Source organism: Myotis myotis, unplaced genomic scaffold (genome assembly GCF_014108235.1).
Source record: "Myotis myotis isolate mMyoMyo1 unplaced genomic scaffold, mMyoMyo1.p scaffold_m19_p_14, whole genome shotgun sequence".
NCBI classification, from domain to species: Eukaryota; Metazoa; Chordata; class Mammalia; order Chiroptera; family Vespertilionidae; genus Myotis; species Myotis myotis.
This window is the reverse complement of record NW_023416318.1, coordinates 1,253,611-1,267,090: the sequence shown is the minus strand read 5'-3', so window position 1 is coordinate 1,267,090 and position 13,480 is coordinate 1,253,611. Positions and strand designations below refer to the sequence as shown.

The 13,480-nt window shown below is 52.7% G+C and overlaps 2 protein-coding genes across 5 annotated transcripts; both read left to right on the top strand.

The window, feature by feature from the left end:
- Window positions 1–431: 431 nt before the first annotated feature.
- Window positions 432–4,192, top strand: VAMP8 (vesicle associated membrane protein 8). The gene is made up of 3 exons (XM_036333962.1): window positions 432–589; window positions 2,404–2,562; window positions 3,772–4,192. Exons 1-3 carry the CDS (start codon window positions 587–589, stop codon window positions 3,913–3,915), a joined length of 306 nt encoding a protein of 101 aa, XP_036189855.1. The 5' UTR covers window positions 432–586; the 3' UTR covers window positions 3,916–4,192.
- A 143-nt stretch (window positions 4,193–4,335) lies between these two features.
- Window positions 4,336–12,792, top strand: VAMP5 (vesicle associated membrane protein 5). Of its 4 annotated transcripts, none has more exons than XM_036333957.1 (3): window positions 4,336–5,728; window positions 11,750–11,887; window positions 12,331–12,792. In XM_036333957.1, the coding sequence occupies exons 1-3, from the start codon at window positions 5,672–5,674 to the stop codon at window positions 12,538–12,540; spliced, it is 405 nt and encodes a 134-aa protein (XP_036189850.1). In that variant the 5' UTR covers window positions 4,336–5,671; the 3' UTR covers window positions 12,541–12,792. The 4 variants fall into 4 exon arrangements, with proteins under 4 accessions (XP_036189850.1, XP_036189851.1, XP_036189853.1 ...); XM_036333958.1 differs by lacking the exon at window positions 4,336–5,728 and adding an exon at window positions 5,872–5,898; XM_036333960.1 differs by lacking the exon at window positions 4,336–5,728 and adding an exon at window positions 6,140–6,257.
- Window positions 12,793–13,480: the final 688 nt, after the last annotated feature.

Sequence of the window (13,480 nt, the reverse complement as noted above, 5' to 3'; positions counted from 1 at the left end):
ACTTTGGGGGATTAGTGCTCTCTGCCCATCTACAGACAGGAGCGCAAGGGTTGTCCAGCAAGAAATGTTCATCTCTAAAGATAAAAAAATAAATAAAAAACATTTTTAAAAGCAAAAGAAAAAAGAAAAAAATGTTCATATCTGCTTTCTGCTTTCATGTGAACCAGGCCTGGCAGGGGGCTTACTGTCCCATCCCAGTTTTATTTCAATCTCTACAAACTGGAGTCAGATATTTGGACATAGATAGAAGCCGGCTGCCCTCTCTGTATCAGCCGTACAGCTTTAGGAAACCTGGGCAGGCTGCTTCCTCTTTCTTTTCTGATTCCTGACAAGTTAGAAGACTCTGGGTGCCGGGGAGTCTTGTTGCTTTAAGCCTGAGCCTGGGTTTGGGAGGAGACTGGGAGGGCAGAGGAGGGTGCCCGCCTACCTGGAGGAACCTGCGTGAGGTGTGGCTGGAGCTGCTCGGGCTGTCAGGTGGGGAGGGGGGAGGCGGGCTGAAACTTGGAGCAGGAAGTGAACTCAGGGCCGCCCTCGGAGGAGACAGACTAGGCGAGTTCTGCTGCTGACTGGCCTGAGCTGCTGAGACATGGTGAGTGAGCTGGGAACTAGGAAGGGGGTGATTTAAAGACAAGCCAGAGGGGCCTGGGCATCAGGAAAGCTGAGAAGGTGGCAAGTTAGAGGGCTGGGCCAGCGCTGACAACTAACTGCAAATAGCTCTGAGCTGCCGAAGTCGGTGTTCCTGCCCCTTTACTCCCCTCCTCCCCGAGACCTCAGTGCCGGCTGGGCCTAGAGCAGGGCCTCGGTGGGAGTGAGGAATGCGAATTCCAGGCAAGGAGTTGCCTGAAGGGCCCTTCATCTCCTCCCCCAGTTCCCGCCACCCTCCCACCCCGCCCCAGCAGGTGATGTGACATTCCTGGGCAGCGCTGCTGTTTCCCAGTGTACATTCCAGCTCAGCTCCCCCCTCTGCCTTTCACTTTATCCTATTGAGAAACCCAAAGAATTTGTCTCTCTGAGTCCAAGGAGTTGGCCCCCTCTTTATAAACATAAGGAAGAACTAAGAGTTCGTAAAAGAACCAGAAGTTGGTTCTCTGAGATAATCTACTGTGGATCCACACCCTGCCCTGTTTTTGGAGATCCAGTGGGTCTGGGGAGGGAGGAGCTTAATAACGTTTTCTCTTCCTTGTTCAAAAACCTTATCGTGAAGCCTGGGGGTGAGGCATTAAGCAGGGAGGACTTGCCCTCCATTTCCCCCAGTGCCCAGGCTGCTGTTTTTACTTAATATCAACTTAACTGGTGATCGTTTGGTTCCTGTACAAGCATGCCAAACTCAAAGGCTAACAGGGGCCAAATAAACGAGGCATGTGGCCCGCCGGCCGCGAGTTTGACATGCTTGCACATGGCGCTAAATGGGGGATCGGGGAGAAGCAGAAGTTGTGGCCCAACGGCTTGCTGTCATGGGCCTTGTGAGGAACTTGGAGCCTGGCTGCTGGCGTTCTGGGTCACAGCAGTTGGGCTGCCCAGGAGGCGGGTGCCAGAACAGCTCTCCAGCTGCCCCCATGGAGAGAGGGAGGGTTGTGCCAGGTGAGGGTGTTCTACTGGCCAGCGCAGACATTTTTTATTGTTGTTGTTAATCCTCACCAGACGATATGTTTTTTTCCATTGATTTTTAGAGAGAATGGAAGGGAGGGGCAGAGACACAGAGAGAAACATCAATGTGAGAGATACGTCGATTGGTTGCCTCCCACACGCTCCCTGATGGGGCCAGGGGATTGAGCCTGCAACTAAGGTGCATGCCCTTTACTAGAATTGAACCTGGGACCCTTCAGTCCTTGGGCCGATGCTCTAACCCAGCCATGGGCTAACTACGGCCCGCGGGCCGGATCCGGCCCGTTTGAAATGAATAAAACTAAAAAAAAAAAAAAGACCGTACCCTTTTATGTAATGATGTTTACTTTGAATTTATATTAGTTCACACAAACACTCCATCCATGCTTTTGTTCCGGCCCTCCGGTCCAGTTTAAGAACCCATTGTGGCCCTCGAGTCAAAAAGTTTGCCCACCCCTGCTCTAACCACTGAACACTAGTTAGGGCCAGCACAGACGTTTCTAATGAGGACACTGTAGGATCTGGGAATTGGTAAATGGTGGGGTTTTGCATTTGCAATGCCAGCTCAGCTGTCTTCTCTGACCTTCTTTGAGGAGCAAGGGAGTAGTAGAGAGGGATTCAGTGGTGTGCTTCTTTTCATTGGCAGAGGCCCTGAGAACCTGAAAACATTCTGTTTGTAAACAATTCAAGCATGGCCAAAAGCTAAAGTCCACCTTAGACATTCCCCTCCTCTGGCCTCCATGCTACGTCTCAGTTCCTCTGCCACTTGGCTTAATTAACCCCTGCGTTGCTGCCTAGGAGGAGGCCAGTGGAGGTGAAGGAAATGACCGAGTGCGGAACCTGCAGAGTGAGGTGGAGGGAGTCAAGAATATTATGACCCAGAATGTGGAGCGGATCCTGGCCCGAGGAGAAAACCTGGACCATCTTCGCAACAAGACAGAGGATCTGGAAGCCACAGTGAGATGGGGAGCCCACTGGGGACAAGAGGAAGAGAGGGAGGGAGGATCTTTGGGAATTTGGGGGTTGGTGGTGTTGGGGGCAAAATGAACAGGAGGGAAGTCTGCCTCTTCACCTGTTTTGGGAATTGATGTTAGCCGAGTCCTCGCTTCTGATCCCGTTCTACTCCACCGATTGGCACGGGCCCAGGGAATAGGTCCAATGACCGGGGTTGGTGGGTGGGGGCTGACCCATGGAGGCGTTTTCTAAGAATCTAGGCACTCTTCGGCTTCTCTTCTGTGAAGTTGATTTTCCTTTTGAAAGCTGCCCTTGGCAGTCATTTGAACCTGACCTCCCCAGGGCAAAATATTGGCTTTGGAAATCCTCTTAAGGCCCTTTGGCCTTCTCCGGGAGTTATTAGGCAGGGGGTGAAAACTGCTAGAGTCTTGCTGAGTCAGCTTTAAAAAGAAGCTGGGAAGAGCGGTGACATTCTTTGATGGGTTCCTGTGTGAGCTGAAGGCTAGAATAACATCTCCCACACATCTGCTTGACCTCATTCTTCTCTGTCTCCAGCCAGGTGCTCAGGAAGGGAGTTCCTCTAAAGTTCAGCAAAGGCTGGAGCCTAAGTTCCTTGTCCAAGGGGACACACTGGCTGGGGCTTTCTGAGTCCTCTGTGTAATCTTGGGCACAGCTCTGTTGTCTCCTTGGGACTTAGTGCTTCTTTCCACAGCCTAACCTGGGGAGCATGAAACTTAGTTACTGCAACCCCAGTTTGGAGAGAAAGCACGTTCCCTCACTTCCAACCACCATATCCCCCTGGCCCCTCTCCTCCAACTTCAGCAGTCCCCAGGAGGCAAGGAATCATGGAACCTGACTGTTCTTCTTGGCCCCAGTATCTACCCTCCTAAGGGGTAGATTGCCCTGCCAGTGTCACACCCCTGGGTGTGAGCATGTGTGAAAGTCCCCACAATGTGCATGACAGTGCAGGGGTAAGAAGAGAAGGGGGTAGCAGGTGGCCAGGGCGAGTCCAAGATTTCTAAATTCAAACTTGGCCCACCAGAGGGTTATGAAGGTATGTTTGTCAAGGTAGGAGGACAGGACATTTTCTATTTAGCAGTCTGTTACTTCAGCTTATCACTTAAATATGTAGGTGTATGGCGTGGGGGCCTGTATTTGTACTATTGTTCCAGTGGGAGGAGGAACTGACTCACTCTACCTTACCCCCTACAGTCTGAGCACTTCAAGACGACATCGCAGAAGGTGGCTCGGAAGTTCTGGTGGAAGAACGTGAAGATGATTGTCCTCATCTGTGTGATTGTTTTTATCATCATCCTATTCATTGTGCTCTTTGCCTCTGGTGTCATTCCCTCTTAGGATGACACCGCCCTGCCCTCCTCTTCGAGACATCCCTCCATGGTGGGCGTCAAGAAGGGCCCTCTCTCCCGTCCTTCTCCACAGGGAATGCTGCTCAGCCCTCTGCCCCTCACTCTGAGGCCCTCTGCTACACTGTCTGCCCCAGGAAGTACCTTGATCCCCTGCAAGGAGAGAGCTGGACTGTGGCCACATTCCCCAGGTCCTCAGGGGAGAGCCCAGCATGAGGCTGGGACACTGATGGTGGCTGGTAGGCAATAAAGACCCTTCAGGATCCCTATGTTTGTGAGGTGCTTTCTCCTCTTGCATTCGGCCTTTGGCCCTTTTCTCCCTGAGCACGCCCTGGATTCTCCCGTTTGTGGCCTGAGTTGTTGGAGGGGTGGAGAGTGCATGTTTGGAGAAGAGAGTTGAAGCCTCCCTGTTTTTCTTTATTCCCCCTTCTTCCATTCATTGTCACAGGTCTCAAGAACAAAACTTTCCTGGGAGCCTTGGCACATGGAAATTTCAAAACCTTCACAGCGGTGTAGGGTGGTGGGCCAGACTGCTAAGTGTCCCTCTTGGGCCTTGCCATGTCGCTGGATTACTGTTCTGCTGGAAGCATTAACCGCGACATGAGGCCTCCCTGGGCCGAGCACCCAGGAACCTGGTTAGGGGCCATCTGCCTCTCCCATCATTGCCATTTCTGTTCTGTGGCCCTGTTGTAGTCTAGAGCAGGGTTGAGAGGAACTGGACTGCTTTTCCTTCTCTTGTGGTTTTGCAAATTCTATTTGTCTTTTGTCTGCTCTTGTCCTTCTGGGACTGATCAGGGACTCCGGGTCTCAGCTGACCTAAGGGGGTGAGCATCTCTCCCCCAGGTCCCGTGGCTGAGCACAGTCAGTATCACAGGACAGGGCCTATGGCCCTCCTTCCCCTCCATGTACAATGGGACTCTGTCTTTGAGCCTCCCTCCTCCCCACCAGGTTCCATCGTCATTGTCACTCTTTCCTCTTTCCAGTGCCCAGTCTGCCTTGGTTTGGGGGAAGAGTTCTTGCTCTCTGTCCCTATTGCCCTCATAGGCTTTCCAAAATGGAAGCTAACCTGTTTTGGGGAGGGAGGAGGAAAGCACAGAAGAGACTCATTGGTAATCTTTGCCACAACCATGTCCATCCTCTGTCTCCTCAGGCCCCTCCTAGTCTCCAGGGACAAGGAACTTGGCTGAAACCTCTTCCTTGGGACCCAGACTGTCCAGGATGAGGGTCAGGTCTGTGCTCACAGGGGCTCAACCCCAGGGAGGAAGCCCTCAACCCCTTCCTCAAGAGGGGCCACATTTAATATGTTGAGGGTGGCATGGGCTGGGTGAAAAGGTGGCTGTTGACTTCTTTGCAGCCATGAGGAGAGCGCACAGATGGGGAGATTCACCTTCAGGAGGGCGCTGGAGGGGCGGTAAGCCACCAGCCTCGCACAGCCTCTGGGGAGCAGGATCACATCAGGGCAGGGCTGCACTTGCCCTCCCAGGGAAATACAGAAAAGCTAGAGCTGCACCTTCTCCACGATGGTCTGTTTTCTTTTTCAATTGAGGCGAAATTCTCATAACGTACAACTGAGCATTTTAAAATGTGCAGTTCAGTGGCAGGTAGTGCATGCACAATGCTTCCTGTGAATAAACTTTCTTTAGTTTTGAAACTTTGGGCGCTGGCCAGGTAGCTCAGTTGTCCTCATATGCCAGGGTTGCCGGGGTTCGATCCCAGTCAGAGCAAATGAATGCAGAACCAACTAATGAATGCATAAACAAGTGGAACAACAAATCGATGTCTCTGTCTTTCAAATCAACCAATCAGTAAACATATTTTAAAAACTACAAAACTTTTTTTTGGGGGGGGGGTCTGTTTATGGTTATGGGTGAGACGCACGCACCACGGTGGTGAAGACCCTGAAGACACCTAGCACAGTGCCTGACAATGGTGCTCCTACAGTCCCCCCTAGAATGACTGCATCATGCCACCCCAGGTAAGCCCCGTCTACCTGATCTTGGAGGCAGTCCCAGAGATGCCTCCCAGAGCCGGCTCCAGGGCCGAGATGTGGCCAGCGTGCAGACCTGGTGCCCGGCTGCTCAAACTTAGCCCCAGTGCAGGAGGCTGGGGAGTCCTCCGAAGCTGGGTCCGCTGGCCCAGGAGGAGGCGCCCTATGGACCGGGTCGCCGCAGCCTTCTGCTTTCGGTTTAATTTGAACTTGGTCTCGGTTGTGGGGGAAGGCGCTCCCCCCCTCCGCCCCGCCCTGCCCCGCCCCTCTGCTTCCTCCCGAGCTCTGGCACAGGGGCCACTGTGGGCAGAGGAGCAAGAGCGAGCCCAGCAGCGGCAGCAGCGATGGTGAGGGGCCACGCGGGTAGGGTGGGCCGGGCGACGGGCAGAGGATGAGCAAAGCGGGTGTGACAGTTGTCCGAGGGTGGGGGCGTCCTCCGTGACTGCAGTCCCCGGGCGAGGCTACCGCTGCTGGGGCCGGGCTGGGTCAGCCCCTGCGCTGACCTTGAGCCAGGGAGTTTCGGAAAGTGTGGCCCGAGCCCCATCCCGGCTGCCCCGCGCGGAGTGAGCGGGACTTGCCTCCACTTTCTGAGCCAAGTGATTACACCAGCATCGGCTTCAGGGTCAGGCTGAGAGCCTGGTGGTGGCCACTTCCCGGCTCTGTGACCCGGGGCAAGTCACTTAACCTCCCCTCCCTGAGCCTCCTTTTCCGCCCCGGAGAAGTGGGTCAGCGATACCTGCCCTGCTGGATCGGTCCATGGGTCGGTCCGTGGGAGGTTAAAGGAGCTAGAATGGCAGAGACCTACCTGCCTGGCACTCCTCCTGAGAAGTGGTAGGTAATGTGATGACCGCCTCAGCCCTCCCTGGGGCCGTGAGGAGTCAAGCCCCGCAGGGGAAGTAGGCACCTGAGCAGATGGGGTGGCAGGTTTTTGGGGGTGAAAGAGGAAGGAAGTTGTTTAAAAGTTCCACTGAAGTTATCAGAGTGTGGCAGAGGCCTAACTCCCTTCTCACCCCTATCTGGGGACACATTCCTGAGTTGAGTCATCGCCACTCAGCCACCCTGGCTCCAGATTCTGGGCTCTGCCCTCACTTGCCATCTCCAAGGCAAAGGTGTCAGGAACAGGTGGTGGCAGTTGCTGTCCTCCCCTCCCCGTGGGAAGATGGGCCCAGCGGGAAGCAGGCTTGGTGCTTTAAGGTGCTGCTGTAGAGAAGCTGGCGGAGGTGGGATGGAAGGGCCGCTAGCGGTTGCCATGCCAGCATGGCCTCATCTCCGGGGAACTGGAGGCAGGAAGAGGAAGCTGGGCAGGAAGGTAGTGCTGAGCTGTAAGGCTGTGCCAGGAAACTGAGGGAGGCTCTGAGAATGGGACAGAGTCCAGAGCCCACTTCCCAGTGTGCAGGGCAAGGGATCACGCGGGGAGAGGGGTTAGCCTTTGGGGAGAAGAAAGAACTCCTGAAATGAAAGCTGAGGGCAGGGTAATTTATTTCGGGAAACTGGGAAACTCTGGGACTCTCACAGGTTCATTTGAGGCAAATGGTAGATCAGAGCTTGGGAAGAATAAACTGATCTTCCCCCTCCCCCCTTTCTCCTATCCCCATTCCTCTATTCTTTCGCTCTTGCCCCTTTCTCTGCCCACAGCTCGATCCCTTCCTTTTTCCCAGCCCCCTTCTCTACCTGGTCCTTCTTCCTTTCCCTTCCCTTCTCTAATCCATTCAATCAAATATTTCTTGTGTTTCCTTTGTGCTGGAAGGACATGATGATGGATATCAGGGGTGGAGCAGGAACAGTGATAGGAAAGATGGAAATTGAATGGATGATGACTTGAATTCATTCATCTTTTAGATGGTCTTCTCTCATGTACTGTCCAAAGCATGTGGGTTTGGCCTTCTTTATATGCATACAAGTTGAGTTGGCAGCATCCAAAGGCCTGGTGAGGCGTTAGCCAGTCAGCTGAAGCCTTTGGCCTCCCCTTGCCTGCATTCGGGTTAGCACAAGCATTCAGAATGTGGTCCTTGGAGTCTATGTTGGTTCAACTCTCAGGTCGTTTCCTCACTGGCTCTGTGACCTTGCCCAGGTGCTTTAACCCCTTGGAGCCTCAGTTTCTTATAAAACTGGGATAATAGTACTGTCCTCAATGGATTATTGTGAGGATTAAATGAGATCAAGTGAACTGACAGCTAGCGAGGTGCTTGGCTTAGAGTGGTGTCCATTGAATGGTGGCTGTTATTACTGTCAAGAGGTAAAACCTCAATAGCCTGTAGTGCCTGATGGGAATAAACTAGATGCAGGTTCTCAAAGGCCCATGTAAAGTTCTGTATTTAGGTTAGAAACAATTAAGGGCACATGTTTACCATAAAGAAGAGCTGGCTTGGATGGCAAAGATTTTATTGAGCCCCAGTATTGTGTAGTGCTTGGGATCTGACTATTAAAAAAAAAAAAAAAAAAGCTAGGGAGCCCTAACAGGTTTGGCTCAGTGGATAGAGCATCGGTCTGTGGACTGAGGGGTCCCAGGTTCGATTCCAGTCAAGGGCATGTACCTTGGTTGTGGGCACATCCCCAGGAGGGGGTGTGCAGGAGGCAGCTGATTGATGTTTCTCTCTCATCGATATTTGAAACTCTCTATCCCTCTCCCTTCCTCTCTGTAAAAAAAATCAATATATTAAAAAATAAAAAGCTAGGGAAAGTTGAGCTAAATCAGTAAGAATAGCTATTATTTATCGAGCATCTAGGGTGTGTCAGGTATTGTGCTAAGGACGCTATTTATAATATGTCACATGTCTTAGCTTACATCATGGTAGATATTATTATTGTCATCACTTTATAGATGAGGAAGTGGAAGGTCAGAAAGGTCATGTCCTTGGTCATGAGGAGAGATACGAGGGTGAGAGAGATTTTGAGAGCTTTGTTTTCAGAGGAACCAAAGGCAGTTGGCCCGGAAATATCTGATGGGACACTTGAGTGTCAAAAGAGGGATATTCTATACAGAGGATAACTGTCTGTCAATCACGTTTCCTGGAGAACTCCCACCCTCTGTCTGCCAACTATACTGCTGCTCCCTCTCCCCCTGCTCACAACCTCAAGTCCTTCAGGCCCCTGAAAGGACTTGGAAGTGCCTTCCCCCCTGCCCCCGCTCCCTACCCCCATCCTCTACATTCTCTGCCTCCCTCCCCCCACCACCCCCCTCGCCCCCAGTGGACATCTCACACACTTACTGATGGCACTTCTCTTCTCACCCTGTCTGGCTGGCCTCTCTGCTTTAAGTTCTCTCACTTCCAAACATGCCAGCCTACCACCAACAGATAGATTATCCTGAAGCACCTCTGCAGTGTCGCCCTTGGCTCAGAGACCTGTACCATCCCTCCCGCCAAGTGAGCGTCCTCTTCTTTTCTAAAATTTATTTTATTATTATTATTTTTATTGACTTGAGAGAGAGAGCGATTGATTTGCTGTCCCACTTACTTATGCGTTCATTTGGTTGATTCCTGTATGTGCCCAAACCTGCAACTTGGGCCTATCGGGACAACGCTCTAACCAACAGAGCTGCCCAGCCAGGGCCTGCGCATCCTCTTCTTGACTTTTCTCTGGCCCACCCTGCCCCTCCACCCTTACCCTTTGCCTAGCCCTCAAGAATGCCCCAGCTCCACCCCAGCCTTCCAGGGCTCACCCCACCCACTCTATGAAGGTTCTCAGGAATCACTGCTCTGTGGGCAGCTCTAATGCTCCCTATTTCCATCTCCCAGTGTAACTCTGCTCTTTTCTAATTGTGTCCTATATGGCTCTTTCCTCAGCCTTTAGGGATCTTGTTAAGAACAGGCACAATTCATTCAGAAAATATTTCCCAAATGGCTTCTGCGTGCCAGGCACTAGGCTGCATTCAATGTGGCAGCAGGCAGCTTGGCCTTGATCTCTGGTCGCTACCTCCTTCCACATCCTGTAGTTCTTTAGTTGAGTGGGGCCAAGGAGGGCCCGAGACTTGAGTCTGAGGCCTCTGTGTTCCTTGGAGCAAATGTGTTCCTTTAGGCCTGGAACCATCTGGGGTCCAGACAGGCCTGGTGCCTAGTGGGGGAAGGAGGCTGCAGATTGCAGTGGGAGGTACAGCCGGCTCTCCTAGAGAATGTGACCCAATGTCACCCCATGGAGGAGAAAAACAACAGCTGTAGTCTTCAGAGTAGAAAAAATAAATATCCAACGTCCCACCAACCTCTAGCAGTGATTCTCATTTTCAAATCTTTGTCCATTCCCAAGTTTTTGCCTCAGATGATTTGAATGTGAGGATGCCTTGTACTGTTTGAACGCGAGAGACTCCACATAATGGAACCTTGTTGAATAATCTAGTCATCATAATAGTGGTCATGATGTGGTAGAGATGAGTATGGTTTCCCTGTTCTCTTTGTTATTCCTCCTTGCTCCTCAGTACTGCTCCCCTGGCCGGTGAGCATACCCGTCTACCATGGTTTGCCTCTTGAAGCAAATATTTCTTTTCTAGCTCATGAGCAAATATTGACCTACTTTGGTTTACCCCTTGAAACTCCTGCTGGGCTAGATAAACACACGGGGGTAACAGCTCTTGAAAATAAGAGTTGCTTTTGGACAGGCTATAATGCAAATGACTCACTCACCGAGTCCTCGCAATGGCCAGCACTGTGCTGGTCTCCCGGGCCCTGATTCCAGGCAGACAAAAGAAGGGCACTGGGCCCTGCCCTCCCTCTGGGAGCTTGTGGCCCAGTTGGGGAGGTAGACTCATGAGCTGGGGCTGCCTGGAGGTTGTGTGCAAGGATCCTGAATGAAGATTCTTGCCTGAGTAGGAGGTGGCCCTCTGTAACCACCAGATACCTTCCCTTTCTGTGGTTTTAAGTGGAATTCAGTCAAGTGCCAAAGTGTCTACTGTAGACAATGGACAATATGGTATGGCAGGAAAGGGAGCTTGGCCCATGTTCTGTGGAGAGGAGATGAGAAGAGGGATGGGCTGTGGGGAACTAGAATGGGAGGAGGGAATTGCTGTGGTTTGTTAATCCTCTCATATTCATCTCCCTGATCTGTGTCTCAACCTGCTCCTGGACCTCCAGCTGTCCAACCGGGACCTCCTGTCCTGGGTCTCTCTCAGTTGCATGTGTCCAAAGCCTAGTTCTTTTCTTGTGTGTGACCCATGCTTTTTTCCCTCTCCCCTGTCCTCCCAACCTCCCCCAAATTGGACCCTGCACCTCCCTTCCCAGTCCTCTAAAATGAGCTGAGTACTTTCGTTGGGTAAGATCCAAGCCTGGTCAGAACTGGCCTGACCACTCAGAGGCCCAAGGAGGGAGAGCGGATCACAGTGTGTGTCTTTGTGTGTGCCTGTGGCTTAGGCAGAGGCTATGACATGTGATGGTCCAGAAGTACTTTTTTAGTGGATCTTTCTAGCTGGGCTCTAGCCAAGTAGCTTGGTTTCTTCTTCTTTGCTGGGGGAAGCCAGAGGGCCAGTGTGCCATCCTAGAACCATCGGCTAGAGGCCACCCTAGAGCAGGTGAGAAAAGTATCTGCTTTGTGGAAGGGTGGGGTTCTGGGAAGGTCCCATCCTGGGGCACCTTAGGGGAAGCTGGCTATCCTAGGACCTGCTTTGATGGGCAAGAGGAGGGGCCTGTGAGACCAAGGTGAGCCATACACACCCAGGAGGTTGGCCCTTTACTCCACACATATATCCTTACATGAAAGATGCTGTTTCCCCTGCCATACATCACACACACACACACACACACACACACACACACACACCCCACACACTGAGCAAGGAGACCTCTAGATTTCAGTACCAGGTGAGGGCCGGGTGGGGGCTTCATTCAGCCCTGACCTTGGGCTTTGTGTCCAGGCAGGGAAAGATTTGGAGCAGTGCCAGCGCCAGGCGGATGAGGTGACGGAAATCATGCTCAACAACTTTGACAAGGTCCTGGAGCGCGATGGGAAACTCTCGGAGCTGGAGCAGCGTTCCGACCAACTCCTGAACATGGTGTGAGGCCTGGGGAAACAGGGAGGCGGGAGGGAGAGGCTGGCAGGAGCCCTGATAGGGAGCTCATAGGCTGTGCTCAGTGCCTCCAGGCCCTTGGTGGGACCTGAGGGCCAGTGTGGGGCCTGTGGGTTTCTTGACGCCCCCTAGCCTAGATATGCAATGGGTAGTAGGCCTTGGTTTGAAGCTGTGGAGCTTCCTAAAGGTTGAAAATTGGCATGGTTAACTGGAGGTTAGCCCAAAGAGCTGCAAGTTAAGGCGACACCAGTGTCTGAGTCTAGGAGTCAGGCTGGGAGGGTTCCAGGGCAGGCTGTGGGGGAGAGGGAACATGCAGATGGGAAGGATGCAGGAGGAGACGACACCTTGCTGGGGCGGGATTGGGAGGAGCTGGCTTCAGGTCTCTAGGGAACCACTAACTCCTATCCTGTGTCTGGGGACATCTACAGAGCTCAGCTTTCAGCAAGACAACCAAGACCCTGGCCCAGAAGAAGCGCTGGGAGAACATCCGTTGGCGTATCTACTTGGGGCTGGTGGTGGGCGGTGGCCTGCTCATCATCCTGATTGTGTTGCTGGTCATCTTTCTCCCACAGAGAAGTGAGGGCAGCAGTGGCCCACAGGCCCAGGACTCAGGTGCTGCCTCGGGGCCTGGGGACTGACCCAGTTGGGCCTGGAGGAGAGGCCGAATGGCCACACTGGCTGATTCTGGTCTCCAAAGAACTTTGGCATTTGCTCCTATCTGAGCCACCCCAGTGAGCGCCTGAGGGCAGCCCCAAAGTGTGCACCTCTGCATCTCCTGTCACGCCACTGGCTGGCCCTTGAGGGCAGCCTGCTGCACTGGCCATGCTAGGCAAGCCCCCGTTGGAGCTCAGTAAACACTGCTGCTTGGTTAAAAAGTGCTGTTTGGTTAACAGCTGGTGTGTGTGTATGTGTGTTTGTCTTTGAAGGTCTCCAGGTTGTTCATTCTGCTCTGCTTCCACCCCTTGGGCTGCTTAGAAAGGCTACCACCCCAATGACTCCCTCCTTGGGAAGTGGCCCCTTCCTCTCACTTCCCTACTTGGTCCAACCCTACACAGACATATCCTCCTGGAGTGCAGGTGTAAAGGCACAACAGCCCCCAAACCAGACCCTTCAACTGGTGTCCTCTGAGCCTGTTTCCCTGAGAACGAAATCTGTTATGATTCTGATGTCTTGGGGATGCTCAGAGGACCAATGGGACTCCAGATGGGATGCCAAAGAGGGAAACACTTCAGAGATTTTTATATCACAAAGTGAGAGGCTAGACTTGTTGCCCTCTGAACACTTCCCCCTTCCTAATTTCTCCGCCCATGGTTTCCCTCAAGCTTTGCATCAGGTCACAGATGAGGCAGGTGGCAGTGAAAACGGGAAGGGTGTCTGTGGTGTTGTGATGCAGTCACAAAGGATGACCTGGAGTTTGCCCTGTAGGAGAGAATTTGGGCTTTTTAAAGCTCCAGGGCTACACGGGGCCAAGTAGGCAGTGCCTTCAGGGCCACAGGAAAGATCATTGGGTAAAGGCCATGGAAGAAGGAAGGAAGGCCCTGCCAAGACCAGAGTAACCCAAGCTGGGGCGGCCTTAAC

Coding starts and splice junctions, on each gene's coding strand:
- VAMP8 (XM_036333962.1), top strand. Junction 2,563..3,771: donor CAGAGGATCTGGAAGCCACA/GTGAGATGGGGA, acceptor TACCCCCTACAG/TCTGAGCACTTCAAGACGAC.
- VAMP5 (XM_036333956.1), top strand. CDS start 6,823: ATGGGGTGGCAGGTTTTTGGGGGTGAAAGAGGAAGGAAGTTGTTTAAA. Junction 7,105..11,749: donor AGCAGGCTTGGTGCTTTAAG/GTGCTGCTGTAG, acceptor CTTTGTGTCCAG/GCAGGGAAAGATTTGGAGCA. Junction 11,888..12,330: donor CCGACCAACTCCTGAACATG/GTGTGAGGCCTG, acceptor GGACATCTACAG/AGCTCAGCTTTCAGCAAGAC.